This window comes from Mastigoproctus giganteus, chromosome 5, assembly GCF_048544385.1.
Source record: "Mastigoproctus giganteus isolate SK-2022 chromosome 5, ASM4854438v1, whole genome shotgun sequence".
NCBI classification, from domain to species: domain Eukaryota; kingdom Metazoa; phylum Arthropoda; class Arachnida; order Uropygi; family Thelyphonidae; genus Mastigoproctus; species Mastigoproctus giganteus.
The window spans coordinates 173,360,674-173,378,946 of record NC_143579.1 but is presented as its reverse complement, the minus strand read 5'-3'; the positions used below and the strand labels follow the sequence as shown (position 1 = coordinate 173,378,946).

General features: G+C 40.2%; 1 protein-coding gene across 5 annotated transcripts in view; it reads left to right on the top strand.

Moving 5' to 3' along the window:
- LOC150085853 (ras-like protein family member 10B) overlaps positions 1 to 16,751 on the top strand; it is an 88,811-nt gene extending 72,060 nt beyond the window's left edge. For 3 of the 5 annotated variants that reach the window (XM_090373537.1, XM_090373533.1, XM_090373535.1), the window contains exon 2: positions 15,461 to 16,751. In XM_090373537.1, the coding sequence (XP_090229663.1) occupies positions 16,091 to 16,750 (660 nt within the window). In that variant the 5' untranslated portion in view covers positions 15,461 to 16,090 and the 3' untranslated portion in view covers position 16,751. Of the gene's footprint in view, positions 1 to 3,000; positions 3,124 to 15,460 lie in introns of all 5 variants that reach the window. The other 2 variants (XM_090373534.1, XM_090373538.1) reach the window with 2 other exon arrangements.
- The last annotated feature ends 1,522 nt before the right edge of the window (positions 16,752 to 18,273 follow it).

Below are 18,273 nucleotides of genomic sequence, written 5' to 3'. Positions count from 1 at the left end.
AACCTACAGTACCTCGCTCCGCTTTTTTCCATTGTTTTTGTAGGTAACGTCTTATAATTTAGATCTGTTTCGTCCTGATTGGAGAAGAACTATTTAGTTATTTTTGAATAGTTCTTCTCCAATTAATTTTTCTCTGTTTCTAAATGACCTTAAATCTTCTCTAAATTTTTATGAAATTTAGAGATTTAAGATCTAATTTTGTTTTAATTTAAAGTTAAACTGAGTGAAAAGTGCTTCAAGACCTGCTATGATTTTCTTTCCCGTCTTGTTTAGATAAACATGGATGTCAGTATGGATAAACGTCGTGAGTTAACCGACTTTGAAAGAGGAATGATAGTGGGTGCCCGACGCATAGGTCACTCTATCGCGGAGGTGGTACAAAATTGCACTATCCCCATTCAACAGTATCAAGAGTGTATCGGGAATATGCCATTTCCAGAATAACATTTCATCGTGGACAGCGCTGTGGGCGGAGAAAGATGGTAGATGAACGTGGCCGTCGATATTTTGAAAATGTGAAAATAAAAAAGAAAATAAGAGTATATTGTGCTGAAATCTTTAACCAAATTGTGTAGACTGTTAAAAATGAAAAAAGATTGGAACCAGTTTTTTTTTTTTTTTTTTGTTTGTTTTTGTTTTTTTTTTAACTGGGATTTTTTCATCTAGGTTTCTCTACAAAACCAGCATACAGAAGCTTTTTTTTTTTTTTTTTTTTTTGTATTTTGTACCAAGGCAGCTAAGGCTGCGGAGGGGTTTTAGTGCACTGTATTGCCTTTTTAAATTTCGTGTATTCCTTGGACGGTTTTTCTGTGTACTGAATTGAAAACCTACCATTTTTACGTGAGAAAAACGAGCAAAACATGCAGCCTTCTCTGAGACCATGTTGCACGCTTTCCTCGCATAGCATCAAACTTATCTCTGTATATTTTTTGTCATTTTTCCTTTTACATTGGCAATGTTATCTTCTTTCCATATGAGCTATGTTCTTCTCCTGAGTGCCATCGTCTGCTCCCTGTCAAATTAGTTGCATCCAGTGCCTCCTCATCGCTGTTTTTCTTCGCCAGTGCTAAGGAACCTGTAATTTCATTATCGTGTCCATTGCCCTTCCTTTTCCAAATGCATCCACATGTATTCCCCATATCTATTATGCATTATTCTTCCCCCTCTTCTTTTTACCTTCCTGGTTGGAATGAATGAAAACGTACAAGATTTTTGCAAAGATTTCTTCTATCAGAACGAAACAGTAGTAGTAGTAGTGGCACATGATGCAAGAAAGCAAGTGTAGCATCAGCTTATGCAGCATCAGCCAAAAAAAAAAAAAAGAAAATCACACCAATCCCTCCAAATGCCTGTCCAGTTCCTCCTTAAATTTATTTAACCTATCAACTTCCACAACGACAGATGGAAGTTTGTTCCAGCAATTAACCACCCGCTGGCTAAAGGCAAATTTCCGCACATCTATTCTACATCTGTCCTTTCTTAATTTGAACTTATGTCCCTGTAGGTTGGTAATCTGAACAATTGGAAGGATCCCATCAGAATTCAGCGTGCTCAACCCATTCAAGGCCTTATAGACCTCAATCAGATCACCGCGCAGGTGCCTAGTCTCCAGCCACTGCAATTTGCAGAACTTAAGCCTCTCTTGGTAAGAGAATCCCTTCATTCCCCTCACCAATCGTGTTGCTCTTCTCTGTACACGCTCAAGCAAATCTACATCCTTCCTAAAATGAGGCCTCCAGACCTGTACGCAGTACTCAAGGCGTGGCCTGACCGTTGCCTTATACAGAGGGACAATCACCTCCTTTTCCCTGCTAGCAAAATTCCTATATATCATTGACAAAACCCCATGACCCGCCCTAGCAGCCTGTCTGCACTGCTCAGAAAACTTCATATCTGACTGCACAATTACTCCCAGGTCTTTTTCATTTTCTACCACCTTAAGTGTAGTACCACACAGTTGGTACGTTTCTCTGGGGTTACTTCTACCCATACGCAGTACTTTGCATTTGTCAAGGTTGAACTTCAGTTGCCACTTCTTAGCCCATCTGCCCAAATTATCTAGATCCTGTTGCAGTAGCACACTGCCATTACTGTCATTAACAACCCTGCCAACCTTTGTGTCATCTGCAAACTTCGACATTAAGCCTGATATACCTTCATCAATATCATTGATAAATACACAAAACAACAGAGGACCCAACACCGAACCCTGTGGGACTCCACTAATAACATTAGTCCACGAAGAGCAGCACCCATTGATTACCACCCTCTGTCTTCTCCCACTTAACCATCCTTTTATCCATTGTAGCAACTTACCCTTAATACCATTCTGCTCCAATTTGTACAGTAGTCTTCCATGCGCAACAGTGTCAAAAGCTTTCCTGAAATCCAAGTATATGATATCAAAATTATTTTTTGCATCCAGTTCCTTTGTGACCACATCATAATAACCAATCAAATTTGTCAGACAAGACTTTCCCTTAACAAACCCATGCTGTGTTTGAATTATTGCTGCAATCTTGTCTAGATGATCCTGCAATGCATCTTTAACCAGCGACTCCATTATTTTACCCGGAACAGAAGTTAAACTAACTGGTCTGTAATTACTCGTGTCACCCTTCGATCCACCTTTGTAATTAAGTTAACTATAACTTAACATTAGTTAACTATAACAGTGACTATTATAGTTAACTAATGCCCATGACGGCCTCCGTAGCCGAGTGGGCAGGAGCGGGAGTGCAGTAGCACACGCTCTTTGAGTAGACCGGGGTTCAAGCCCCTGACTGCTGAATACGGTCGATCTGCCAACCCGCACTGGACCAGCGTGGCAGATTATGGTCCATTTCCCTCAGCATGAATTGTTGAGGAGGCTTCCACCCTGCAGTGGGTTGATAATGGCTGCACTTTACTTTTAATGCCACATGCAACTTCTTTTCCCCTATGTCGGAGCATCACAATTTCCTGCAGTCTCAGCTCATTTTTTTCTCTTTTGCTTTTTAGCGTGTCCTGTTCTCCTGGATGCGGCGGATAAGAATACAAGAACCGAATATCGATCTTTATACCTGCCGTATGGTCTCTTCTACGACAGCACGCTGTTAACTGTCAACTTCGATGTAAGAAGAGGTACTCGATATTTCTTCTTACTGGAGAATATTCAGTAAATTACTTATTTCCTTTGGTCAAAGCTAATGAATAAAAATACCTTGCACTGTTTCGATAAGAAACGTTTTGCAGACAATGGATTTAATAAAAAATAATAATTTCCTGGTTTCAGCAGATATTGTCTCACACTAGCATATGTTACTAGATGTGTTGTAATCATTATATAATTATGAAAACAACCCCATATGTAGATGCAGTATAATACAGGGCGCAAACCTGAAATAAACATTCCTTTGATAATGCATACGGTTTATAATATTTCTTTCATTGTGCAGGAGCAACGAAAACAGCAAATACAACGAAAATTAATATAATTGATTTATATTAAATGTACAGTCCACGATATTAGTACATCTTTTTCGAAAGGAGAGTATGGCTCTTATGGGATGATCTGCCAGATCTTCAGACCTCCATCCATGATGCATGCCCAGAATTCTCTGAGCAGGAAAGGTGTCAGTCTCAGGCTCACTCCAAAAAACCTTATTAGTTTGCACCAGCCTTACAAGGATAGGAACTGATATTTCCAGCACAATTTAAGTTTCGTTCTTAGCCGTAGAAGTCGAAATCTCGTCTGTATTACTATTCACAGAGATCACACTCCTTAATAGAGTATGATTTAATTGTTTATCGACAACACTCCATTTTTGGTTGCTCATGACTTTTAGCAAAACTAAAGTAACTAACCCCCACATAGACACTCTCTGTAAATTATGTGTATTCTCTGTCAGTCTGCCTGTTTTTCTGAATGAACCAGAGTCATCTGGTTTTTCATTCTGAAATCCATACGACCTCCTCGCCTGCAACTGACTACTCGGCCACAGTGTTAAAAAAAAAAGACCATCAAAATTCCTCCTATCTTGATGGGATTTGAATGCCTATCACATCTGCTCGCCCAACTCATCTAGATAGAAGGACAGAAAATAACAGAATGAATCAAAAATTAACTTCGAAATGGTATGCAAACGTATGAATCCTAGATTTTGCATATTAAATATAGGGGAGGTGTTAGATGTCTTGGCAGGCGTCATTCTATTAAGCGTCACAGTATAAATAAATTCTTTATTGCTAATAAGTACTAGAGACAATAATACTCAACACGGCGACATGGCGAGGAGTTTTACATTATAAATGAAATTAATTGGCAAAAAGGAAAAAAATACCGTTACATGGAAATTATGAGTTACAAACATGTAAATTATAATAATGAAAAATGAGGACTGAACGTCATATGGAGGAAATTATCCCAGTTCCACAGATGGAATCCACTCGAGGAGCTTGTGACGGTATTTGTAGTCGGTAGCCAATTTCTGAAGGTCGACTCCAAGACGGAGCAGTGCCTGAATTTTGGGGAGTGCCTGGGTAGGTAGGAACCGACTACACAGTTTCAACCGGTTGTATTTGAGGATTAGTGTGGGCTCTGACCTCAAGGATGGCGTAGGATTGTGCCACTGACAGAAATCCCAGATGTTTGGGGCGTTTATCACTCCTGTGTACATTTTTACTGAAGTCATTAAACGCCTGCTGCCAATTAACCTCGGGAGCCTGGGTACATTTAGCTGCTCAGCCATGTCAGTTGTTCTCAATTGAGGGGGTCGGCGATGCTTATTTGTGGCCCATTTCAGGGTCCAGTATTCACACGAGAACACCGGTTTTTGAAGTGAAGGCGACGCAGACGCCCAAATTTCAGCAGCGTATAAAATAGCCGGATAAACAGTGGCTTGAAGATATCTGGTAGTGGTTGCGGCATCGTTGGAATGAAGTAAGGGTTGTTTCGCTTTCCAGCGTAGGGTGTTAAAACGCTTCCGGAGGTATTCTGTGTGATCATTAAATTTCAGCTTCGGATCAAAATAGACCCCGAGATCTTTATGGCAGGTAACCACTGGAATTGGAGTACCTAAAACTGAAGGTTGAATTATTGTTGGTTGCTGTTTCAATGAGTAAGTCATTATTGCAAATTTTGACGGGTTAAGGTTTAATCCAAACATCTTCAAGTAAGTTGAAAGAGTGGTCAAGTTCTCTGTGATGGAAGACGTAATTGCCATTGGGTTTGCAGACGGTGGGATTAAGGTAAGAAACTTTATATCGTCGGCATATATTAGAGCATCATCACGAGGACTCATGAAAGGAATCAGAATCGCTGAGAAGAGAAGGCCAGACAGGTGGTGTCCTGTCTGGCCTTCTCTTCTCAGCGATTCTGATTCCTTTCATGAGTCCTCGTGATGATGCTCTAATATATGCCGACGATATAGTTTCTTACCTTAATCCCACCGTCTGAAAACCGAATGGCAATTACGTCTCATAAAGTCATCTGTAACTGTCTGTATTGATCAGTCGGTTTGATTTTTGCTGGATGAAAAACCCAAGTTTCCGGGAGAGGAAATCTTGCAACCCCTGTCTGAGACCGGCTAACTCAGCCGTGATGTGAAAAAAGCCCCATAAAAGCCCTTAGTGTTATTGACGGGATTCGGGCTCATTCCTTTTCTAGCTGGAATGGGAGGACAGTGATTATAACCAATATTACCCACGAGCGAAATATAGGGGAAACGTACAGAGATGGAGAATCAGAGGATAAATCGCACTCCCTCACTTTTGAAATTTGTGTATAAAAAAAATTAGTAATTTGATTTAAAAAGTGCTTCAATTCTTAAACGAAATTTTACCATTTTGTGCTGTAAGGATATCAAGAGACTATTTTATTTTCTCAACGGAGATAAAATACGGTTGACTCAGAACAAACAAATTGGATTTCATTGGTGTCGGTAGATGGGGGAGGGACGATTCCATCATTTATATGATCTCCTTTGTATTATGTAAAATTGCCGAAACAGTTCTGAAATTTTCTATGCGTAAAATTTTTCCACATCTCTTTTTTTCGATTTTTATGAGGGGGTGGGGATGATTAACTCGAAGCAGGGGCAGAAATGGAAAATTTTACGAAACACAATACTCTTTCGCCATGGTGCAGAGACAGTTTACTTAATAACCCTCATAAAAAGTGTCATCGTGAAACATCTCAGAGCTGTAGACTGTCTATTTTTGTGAGATGCTACTCAGTCTTACTTCCGAACTGAGAGAACAAGCTTTGGCTGAGTTTCCAAAGTGACGTGGAGTACACCTCGGACCAGGAAGTTGTTCCTCGTTGAGGTAACGGGTGTTTTACAATTCAAAGAAATGACTTTTAGAAAACAGGGGAAGTCGCGAACGACGAATTGTATAATCGTTCGCGAAATATAACGCGACCAAAGCTAAATCCTTGCAACTGAAAAATAGTATCACATTATAGGATCGTTTTAACAGACTGAAATGCAATATAAGAATACTGAGTCGCAAGCATAGTTTTATTATCAACGAATGCATTTTTCAAGAAAGAAAGAGTCAAAATTTGATTATCAGAACGTTGATTTAACCAATTGCTGTATAGAATGATATTCGTCCGTGGCCATTGCTAGAGAAAATAACAGTTTAAAAAGTACTCAATTATCAAAGCTGCATTCCATTTGGCAGTGGGACTAGGACATTTCTCCGTCTCTGAAAGTTACTCCACAAACCGCGAGCATCTCTGCAATATTTGACTATATCACAGTAGTGGATTAAATTAAATTTTCTGTTTATACTCCAGCACGACAACCAGGTCAGTAGAGTTTACAATAAATCGTCAATACAAATATTTATCGTATTTAGTAGTCACGGGCTTGAACCCCGGTTCACTCAAGAAACGTGTGCTATGCACTCTCGCGCCTGACCAGTCGGCTACGTCAGGCCTTATTATATTAGCGAAAAAAGAAGAAATAAACAGGTTAGAAATGGAATATAGTCGTATTGGAATACTACGCGCATACTAAGTAGCAGATAAGTGCGTAGTGTAGCCGGGTCTCAAATACAGACATGGAGGATGCTGGTCGGTAGTGCTGGAAATTAGAATAGGTGGGGCATAATATTTAAGCTTTGTATAGGCAGGACTGAAATATCAAATAGTAATATCACTTATTCGATTGTAAATACTGAGGAAGAGAGTAAAACTTGGAAGGAAAGCATTCTGCAATCAATATTGGACTATCTGTTTGGAGGTGACACGCAAGTCCAAAACGATGAGGAGCATATATTGATGAAAAGACTAAACCATGGATATGTCGGAACTCATAATGAATCTCCGTTTAATTTGGAAGAACTGAATGATGTAGTTCATTGCATAAGGGAAAAACAAGTGCCCAGGAATGGATCTTATTGAAGAAAAGGTAAGTAAGAGGGCTCATTGCCTGATTCCAGAAATGTTCCCGGAAGTATTTAATAATCCTTAGTAGATGTGAATTTTTTTCATCCTCGTGGAAAGATGCGCTGCTAAAACTTTTGAAACCATTAAAACTCTATTTTTGCTCACTGGACATGGGTCAATTAATGAAAATTAGTGCTATTATTATTAAATTACAGTTGCTCAGAGCGAAACGGATACAAAAATATAGATTGTGACAAGTTTAATAATAGGAAATATACATATATTAGATTAGCTACATACAAATAAAAGTTTTCGGTTGTTTAGTCAATCTTCTTCAGTTAAACTGACAGTTAGAATGGAGCATGAGGGCGTGTACTGCCAATCTTGTACGTGAAGTGCGTGATTAATTGTTGGATCTTGAAGCCTGTGGCTGTGATGTATGTGGACGTGGCCAGCGTTTGTCAGTGGACACGATTGCTGTTTCGGTGATAGGATGGACTTGACAACCACTGTTCCTGTTCAGTGAGGTATTGGAGCATTTGATGTTTAACGACTCCAACCAGGTGCGTCGCCGATAATGGCGGGACTTATCCACAATCACGACATCACGGTGTGGGTCAATGTCGTTGTGGGTTGCCCAAACGTGTTCGGCAATAGCTGAGTGCTCCACATCCGCTAAGCGGATTGCTCTTTTGTGTTCGGAAAGGCGTTTTTTGAGCTGTCTCCCAGTTTCCCCGATGTAGCAGCTAGTGCAGTCACGGCAAGAGATGCGGTAGACCAATCCGCTTTGTAGTAGGGTGGGGACAGGTGTTTTTACCTTAGAGATGAGGGATCGTAATTTTCTGCCGAAAATTAGTACGCTCTGTGACTAACTGAAAGAACGAGTTGCCATTAGGGTCGCATCATGGGGATATATCATGTATAACTACGAGGAATATAAAGATTTAAGAACTGAAAGTCTCGAGTACTGAATCCAGACAATACTGTTAGAGGGTTGTGAACTTACTTTATATGTGGGCTTTGGACTGGGTTTAATCCTTTTATGTCACTAATTACAGGAGTAGGCCCATGCCTCGGGAAATTTAGGGTTCCCCACGGTGGAGTAGGACACTGAAACGGACCAGGCTCTTGTATTACTGATGGAGAACGAACGGTAATATTAATTTGCCAGATGTTCATGTTATATTACAGCAAAAATTGGAGAAACTATTCTGCTCTATCTTCGGATGGGTCTCCACTTTCGACTTCGCTTCTACTACCTCGAGTCGCGTGTTGCTCGCATATGTAAGCAGTGTTTTCCAACGAGTAGTAATTTGTAACAGTCAATTCTTTTTGTGAAACTCTGATTTGAAAGCTCAGCATTTTGTATTTCCAACAGGGCCGGCGCTAGGAGTGCGTAATGAGGCACTTTCCATAGGCGCCGCTAAAAATAGGCGCTGCTAGATGCCCTACTGCATATAAATGCGTGTTAAGATACGATATGAATTAGGCGCCGTTACAAGGTTTTTCCTCAAACGCCACAAACGCTATTGCCAGCTCTGACTCCCAACCACATAAGTCTACTCAATAAGTCAACATAAGTCTACTCATAAGTCAACTTTGGACTTACTTCATAAGGCGGAGTCTTATTTACCAAAGACGTCTGCTCGGATCTTATAGAACCGAAAGTCTTCTGTTTTGACGAGAGTGGAAAAGGGATGAGGCAAACTCTGTTCTGATTTTTGGGTGGGTGTCCACTTCCACTACAATAACCTGTCTTGTTTTCAAATATTTCGAAGTCAGTGTTTTAAAGCTACATAGAGAATACTCTATGTATGTACTCCTGGTGCATCTGATGACATTTTACACAGCGGCTCATATGCTGCTGGCTCAAAAGAGACTCCTTGTGCTGCTTATTCCTTTATTCCTAAACTAATTAAGCGCTCCTTGTGTAAGTGTAGGTGTATTTAGGGTCAAGTGGCACCAGGGGATCCACCCCATCTCCGCGTTGTTTACGTTGTGGTGTGTTACAGTACGCTGTAAATGCCAGAGATTTAGTGTGTGAGTCTTGGATCGTTTAGTGTCGTGTACCGTTGTTCTTCTGGTCGTTTAGCCGCTGGACCCCTGTTGGGGCCCAACGTTGCCCCACTTACGCCCCGTGGAGGCAGACGAAGAACCCAGTAGCTTATATATACTCTGGCAGGTCCTGCCACCTAATTTCCTGAGATTTCAGTTGGCTAGGACATAAAAAAAAAGTCCGCTAGGTTGGAGGCCGAAAGTCAATGGGCCAGGTTCAATTTGCAAGGTTAAATTTTGACATGTAGGTCGTACACTAGTGTATAGGCAGAGTAGGAGGGAGGGAAACTGAAGGCTGGGTGCAATAGAGAAGATGCTCCCAGTTAGTGACAGTGGGGCAGGCCCATGCCCCACCAGAAGGAAAAGAGGGGGAAGGGACAGGAGTCTGGCTCCTCACTGCCAGGGAAGGGGAATAAGGGTACCCAGCAAGGGAGCAGGGTACTGATCGCCAAATAGCGCATAGGCAGCAAGGCTGCAGTTGGTCGAATCCGATGCGTTTCCTTTAAGTCCGGTGACATCGGTATCATGGTCGGGCCAAAGGTAGGACAATGTCCTGTCCAGAAGGCCACTCTGATCCCTTTCCACAGGTAAGTCCCAGATAGTGGTCGCTATGATGGATCTCCGATGACGCATGTGCAGCAGAGCTGCTATCTGAATCAGATAGCAGCTCTGCTGCACATGTTGTAAGAATCCAATAGTTTAGTCAATTTCGGTAAAGTGATGGATCTCCGATGACGCATGTGCAGCAGAGCTGCTATCTGAATCAGATAGCAGCTCTGCTGCACATGTTGTAAGAATCCAATAGTTTAGTCAATTTCGGTAAAGTTTTCTTTTTTTAGGAGTACAGGGTCCATTCCGAGTCTTAGTCTGGTCAAGGGATTCTGTCTTTCTTGGGAGAATATCCCATCCAGGTTGTTTATTGGGTTAAATGAGGTTTTCTTTGACGGTTTTGGGGTTTGAGGTCTAATCCGGGTTGTAGGCATTTTTCAGAGCTGCAATCATTCTTCGAAGAATGTCCAATTCTGGTTAATGGTCATTTTCTGTTAGAGGAACAGTGGCATGGAGAGTGCAACTGGTTCTAGTCACTTGCTTTGTTTGTTTGTTTGTTTGTTATTTAGGAGCATTAGCAACTAAGGCCACATTGCTCCGGGAATATGCGGTGGTCATTCCCTTGACCTTTCCGCATCCTCCGTATTTGGTGGTGACGGGCTCGAACCCCGGTCTAATCAAGAAGCGTGTGCTACGCACTGCTGCATCTTCCCACCTGGCTACGGAGACGTCTCCAGTCACTTGCTTGTTTGTCAGCGCATATCGGGTTCCTCTTCTCGCAAAGAGGTCCTGGGCGTATTTTGTGAGGGTTTTGTATTCATTGTGTGAGTCCAAGAGGTGATGCTCCTGGTCCTGGTCCTGTGGGATGTATGTCAATCTCGTGTAGAATAATCCCCGCGGATCTTCGTACCTTGGACACTGATACATAAGGTGTGACCAGCTCTCAACATCTCCGCAGGTTTTCAGCGCTGGCCATCAAGGAGCCCTAGCGTGGTGAGCTTGTCATTGAAGGGCCCATGGCCTGTTAGTAGAAAGGTGAGTGCCCATCCCGGCTGAAGCCAAGCCGGTGATTTTGGACCTTGTCAACGTGTGGTAAAAATGTCTTTGTGACCTCCCCCTTGGAGGCTTTCCACCTGTTCTGCCATTCTTGTTGGAAGTGTTTTTGTAGTCGCAGTTTTTCCGGCTCTTTCTGTTTGTCGGTTCGATTGTATATCCTTGGAATGTGATAGGGATCCCTTTGGAGTAGTACTAGTGTAATCCGCGTCGCACTGCCTCCAGGGCCAATGGGAGAACACCGACCAGCACCTTGAGGGCCTCCGTGCTGACTGTGTTGCAGGCTCGTGTCACTGTGATTAAGATTGCTCGATGGGTTGATTCTAGTGTTCTTCTATTGACAACCATAGTGGTCTTGTGATACCAAATAGCGGCCGCGCAGGTGATCATTGGAATAAAAGTGGTCCTGTAATACAACTTCAGGGCGCGTTTTTTGAGGCCCCAGTCGCGGCGCGTGATCCTTGCAACCATTCCAGAGTATTTCCTTATTTTGTTCCTTGTTTGAGTTGGGGCTGGAATTATAGGTTGGTGTCAAAAACGACACTAAGGATTTCATTTCAGTGACAAAGCTGATTGTGGTGCCATTTATTTTTATTTGGGGTATAGCCTTCTGGCATTGAGGGTTCCTTTCAGTAGGATTGATTTGGGTTTCTCTGTTGATATTTGGAGAAAGTTATCCCCTGCCCACTTCTGTAGGCTTTTTAAGGCGTTGTTTGCTTGGTCCTCCAGATGAGCTCTTGAGTCTGCATTCACTGTAAGGATTAAGTCATCGGATGCTGTGAGTGCACTTCCCCCAGATTAAGACTATGTTCCAGAGCAGGAGGCCTAGGACGGACCCCTGCGGGCATCCTCGGTGTACTGTTCTGGTGATTCGGTGGTATCGTGTCACTACTTCTATAGCTCGTTGGGAGAGGCAAGTTTTAATGCTGTTGTATAAGTTGGCTGGGATTTTCGCTTGTCGGAGTCTGCCCAGGACGCTCGGCCATCAAATGGAGTCGAACGCTCCAGCAAAGTCCACTGTTATGGCCAGGAAGTATTTTTTCTGACATTCCTCAACAGCAACCAGAAGGTTGCTGTTGTCATCCACAGTTGATAGTCCAGGGCCTAAGGCCTCATGGTATCCACAGAGTAGTAGGGTTGAATTCGCTTGTGTAGTAGTCACTCCGGTAGTTTGCTCATGACTGTGAGGAGGGCGATAGGCCAGTAGAAGTTCGGTAGTTGTGGTTTCTTGCTGGGGTTCTTGAGAATCAGTTTTACAGTCGCCATTTTCCATTTCGAAAGGCTTTCCACGCTGATTTCTCGCTATCACTAAGGACACATTTGAACTTCGTCTTTGAAAAGTTGCCTTATTTGTGGACCAATGAAAACGCCTGCCTTAATTTTCTCTATAGTAAGTCTTTGGAATTTCTCTTGCAAGTATGTGAATGCAGGGCCGTTCACTTCCAAAGCCTTCGCCAAATTTTTCATGAGCCTCAGTTTGATGTGGAGTGGTGGAAGCAAAACTTTATTTGAATATGCCAGAGGTTCAAATGCTATATTCTTCATTCCAGGTGTTAATGATTTTTGTTGAGGCCAACTCCTCTTCTCGTAGTGCATATCCTTGGCACAACTATCCCACTCGCAGAGAAAGCAACAATACTTAGTTTAACCTTTCTGTAGTCCTAATAAAATGGCGATTACCTTTAAATCACCACATATCTTCCAACTTTACTTTCAGTAAATAATGAGGATGTTCTCTATGTTTGCGTATGGTTTTTTTTTCTTTTTGTGGGCAGCATACGCTAGAGGTATTGAAGGTAGCATATTTCCATTGTGTAATACGCCTTAAGGCTCGTAACACAGCCTTAAGGCTAACCTTAGACGCGTCTATAAATAGTCGGCATTCTTCGGGAACGTGCCTCATGTTCATTGCTGCCATTAGACCATCAACATCCTTACAAACAGTGACTTCACCTTCTGTTTGATAGAATTTGTCATAGTCTTTATTTCGAGTACGAAATGTCACTTTCATAGAATGATCTAGAAGATTCCACTGTTGTAACCTCGAGGCCAAAAGCTCTGCCTTGTTTTCTTCGGCAGTTCGAGATCCCTGGTGAGGTCATTAAGCTCACTTTCTGTGATCTTATGTGGTTCAGAAGGATAAAGATTTGGACACAATGGTGGATCCCTTGACGTGGACGGCTGCTGTACTTCGTGTATATCAAGTTGATATTCATCAATGTCTTCATCTTCATCACAGTGTACAGGAAAACGGTCGGATGGTTCAGGAATAGGTAGTACTTCGCCGTGAGGCACGGGACGAATTTCATATGGTATATTTGGGTACATCACTGTCCACATTTTTTTCATTGTCATCCCTTTTCTAATAGGAGGCACCATACAGAAGTAACAGTTTGTGTCATGATTTGTTGGCTCCATCCATGTCATTGGCACTGCGAAAGGCATAAAACGTCCCTTTCGATTCTTGTCCTGATTGCCTACTTTACACCCAAAAGTATAAGTAGGCCTTTTTTATGGCTCGATTTAAGGGACGCTTTCTTGAAGTTAAGTACGTAACACATACGCATAACAGAAGTAATACGCATAACAGAAGTATTAACACATAACAGAAGTAATCCGGACTATTTACACAATTACGGGACATATTAATCTTACACGACACAAATAATTTCACCGAGAACAAATCACCCAGTACCTAGACGTATTCGAGGATTACGGCAACAGAGTTGAAGATGCATTTGACGCGACAACAACTTATCACGTGATGCAGAGCGAGGCGGCAGTTGCGAATCACATGATAAGAGCGTTTTGGTACTGAAACCGGTGTTGCCATGCGTTTTGCCGAGAGCCGTAGTTGATAATGCAGAGTAACTCGCGAATATGAAACCCCAACTGTAATTCGAAAACAAGAACCAATCGACAAATTTTAATGTGATTTTCGTGTCCAGCAGCATAAAATTAGTCAAAATTGGGTATTTTCTCTTTCGTAACATTTAACGTGAAACGTTGACCAGTTTAATTAAGCGTTTTGAAGTGCTACCAGTCTCCTTAGGAGTGAAAAACTACGTTCAGCTGGAAGAGGAGATAATGTTACACGTTTTAAGCAGCTCTGGATCCTGAACTAAAAATATCCAAAACTTCAGTAAAATGAATTTTAAAAGATTCAAGAGACAAGGTTTACATTCTAAAATTGCGTCATGCACTTAATGAGCATGGTTGAATTTGGAAAACTGTATTTGGAAAAATGAAAGTTGGACACGTTAACAGAATTGTGTTTATTGGGCCACGGAGGATCCTGATGTCCATATTGAAAAGGAAGTAAAGTCTTCAGTTTACTGTCGTTTGGACTGAATTTGCTCTAGAGGTGTTGTTAAATGTTACTTCAAACAGCTATTTTTCAATGTTACATGATTTCTCGTATCTTAAAATTGAAGGAAAAAAAATCTCTTTTTTCATACAGAATGGTGCTCCTCTCCCTTTTTTTTCATGGAAATTAGGAAATTCGTAAATGAAAAATTACTAAACAAGTAGATCTAACATCATGGCCGTATCGTTTGGCTGCCCAGATCACCAGATTGTTTTTATTTGAGGCTATTCAAAAGTCCATATCTGAAACGAACTGTAGCGAACTAAAAACAATGATAATAAAAAAAACTGAACTGGCTAATGTGTTACATTCGAAATTTTGAAAATATGTGCTTAACGCATTGAAGCTAAACAACACCCTTTTGAAGTTTTACATACCTTTTTATATTTTAATATTTTTTTCTTGTTTGTTAAATCACAAAAAAAAGTTTGGTTTCTATACTTTTACAAAATACTAAATAAAATAAAAGTGCGCTACGATACAGTATTTAGTATATTGTTTCTGTTTTTTTTTATAGCTACGTGCTGTAATTTTTATATGGATAAATGTACCTTCAAATATATTTTATTTTTTATCTTACCATTACCTGTGTTATTTTATTTTATTTTTTGACTGCTTTTCCTGTATTGCTGTTTGTTTCTGTCTTACCGGCTGTTAGAATTATGCTTTCCTGGATGTGAAAATAAACTGATCCCCACTGAATCAAATCACTACACGAGTCCCGGTGAACATAACAAATCTATATTTATATTATTACGTTATAGTTTACCTTTAGAATTTTACGTCAAATACAGTGCATTGGAGAAAATTACTTACTTTGTGGTTTTATTTTGTCACGCCTCAATAACTTTATAACGATTTCTTTCATTTTGAAGGTAATGGTGAAGACTATAAAATTCCACTTCGGACAATTATCAAATCACTATTTGATCGCATAATTTTCAATTAGTTGGCGACGAAACATTTTCTTCTGATTTTTGACATGTAGCTTTACTTTTATCGTTTGCTGTTATTCCAGTCCTTTTGCACTTTATTAAAATCTTTTCTTTCCTTTATTCTAGGTTCTGAAAAGACGAAGAATGGCATTCCAAAAGAATTATCGCCGAAGCAACTTTTCACTTGCCATCAAATTCAGCTTAATGGATTCACTAAAACGACTTCCACATTCAGTAATTATGCACGCTGCCGGAAAAGAGCTCTTTCATTTCGGATGCTTATTATTTATAGCAGTAGCCTTACAGGAAAGCAATGAGAAATAAGAAAGAAGACTTCGACTTTCGGAATCGCAAGTTGCATAGTGTTTTACACGACAGCCTTAGTCAGTGCCCGAGTTATTACGCCTTATGTCTACTCTTTAAGCCTTTACTTTCGTACAGTGCACTTTATGGACCGTAGCCAGTTTTTAAGTTCTGCTGTATGACAAGTATGCCAACGCGAAATGGATGCAGCAAGGAAAGCAAAAAGCTGTGATTTTGGAAAGCCGAATTTGTATAACTGGTGAATCTCTCTCTCTCTCTCTTGATTAGTTTCGTGTGTGAAGAATGAATCGATTACAGTAAATACTTGGTTCCGGACATTGCCTTAATTTTTAGATACATATTTCACCAAGAAAAATGTGGATAATGCTACCCGTCATCATTTTGTACTGTCCTAGAACAGAAGGAACTGTCTAGCTGATTTTATTTTTGTAAATGCCTTTGGGCAAGGATGAGGTATGGTTAAAAAGAATCCCCGTCATGCACATGGTGAAACTGGTAGTATTAGGTGCTCCTGCTGTAGGCAAGTCTTCCATCATCCATCAGTTTGTGTGGAACGAGTTTACGGATGAATACCTTCCTACAGAAACTAAAGAAACATTTTTCCCATCGGTAATTTTTAACGAACATCTGTATGAATTGAGAATTGTTGACCTGCCAGTAATTCCCTACTTCCCTTCTAATTCATTTCTGGAGTGGAGCGACTTCCGTAACTATGGACTGCGGAGTGCATCTGCCTATATTCTTATCTTCGACCTCAATTCGCCGGAAACTTTTCAGTACGTCAAAACAATTCGTGACCAGATGTATGAAAGTCGTAATATGCACAATGTTCCTGTGATTGTTGTGGGAAACAAGCACGACCTGTGTGAATCCCGAGACCGTCGAGAAGTAGCAAATCTTGTGAAGAAGCACTGGAAGTGCGGTTATGTAGAATGTTCTGCTAAATACAACTGGCATATCGTACTTCTTTTCAAAGAAGTCATGAGATCCATCGACTACGTAGATTACGGCCAGAAACCATCTTGTTATGCTCCTAGTAGGTATGAGGGATTACATGGCAACAGGGAAAGAAGCAAATGTGTCATTATGTGAAACGCACAAAAAATAAAACTAACAGTAGTTTAATTTTTTTTTATAAGTAAAATAATTTGTTTCGTTTTGTACAGATATTAGAAATTCTGATTCATTCTTTGATACCTTCTGTTATTTTGTAAATATACACTTGTGTAGAAGTTTCCTACTGATTCGTAAAATAGGAAATAACTTACTAGTTCTTTCGCTGCGTGCTAGTTATAGACATTAGATAGAACTATGTGGAATGAATTACTCTTGCCAGAAGTGCTGTCTCAATGGGAACACAACTTTCTTACATTGTAGATGTGTTCAGTAAACCTTGGTCGATTCAGTAGTTTTGTGGTTTATAATTTAATAAGATATATTAAGTTCATGAATACAACCCTTACCGTAATAAAATCCTGTTATCATCATAAAAAAAATAATAAATAAATAAAAAGAAAATAAAAAGCTCAACCGAAATGGAATGGAAGAATATTTAATAATCCAAATTGCTATCTTCTGCTAATACGCTATTTGACGTTATTTTTAAAAAGACTACATAACGAATTAGGTTCAATTTAGTCTTCACTGAATATCTTAAAGTCTGTGACTAAACCTTAACCTTACTAAACAATACTAAACTTTAAATTTAGTATGTGACTCCATACCTTAAATTTAGAATGTGACTGAATTTTTATTTTTATACATTTTTAGACATCTTAAGTTTAGTATGTGACTGGGTTTTCATATGTTTTACATCTTTAATTTAATCTGTGATTCTATATTTTAAATATAGTCTGCGACTGGATTTTCACAGTTATTATTATTATTATTATTATTAGCCATATGGTGCAAGGAAGCCAGAGGCTTATGCTGCACCAGCCAAAAAAAAATTCCCGAATTACCCTGAGAGAGAGAGAGAGAGAGAGAGAGAGAGAGAGAGAGAGAGAGAGAGAGAGAGAGAGAGAGAGAGAGAGAGAATCAGAAGTAGAAAGGAATCACCAAGAAAGAGAAGAATGATGATATCCAGCTCAGGACCCCTGGGTGTGCCAAGCCCATACTCACTAAATGTGAGCCCCCGGGGTTATGTCGGCATGAAGGCAGTCCCCCTCTAATATGAGAGGTGAATACTATTTTAACTAAAAAAATTAATTCGAGACATGGAATCTTGTCATTTAATGAATTAACCTCAATAGTTGTTCGGTATCTCTCATAAGACTTATCCACTCTACCAAACTAGTTTTCTATTAAATTCTATTTTCTATTAAATTTCTATTAAATTCTATTTTTGGTAATATGAAATGGATTAAAAGCAGCGGAATATTAAAAATACTTTGATTGTACCTTACATAATATGGCTGCTTTATTTGTCTTTCATCTTTCAGATACAAGAAATGGACTGTTTCATTTTTAAAACAAAGGCTTCACTACTTGACGAAGTTCCTTTTAATCTTTATTCGAGATGTTACAGACGAGTTTTAGTAGTTGGGCTTGATGTGAGATGCACTCGAGACTATCTTCTAATAGATTTGAGCATGTGGTGTCTTCGAGGTAAGTTG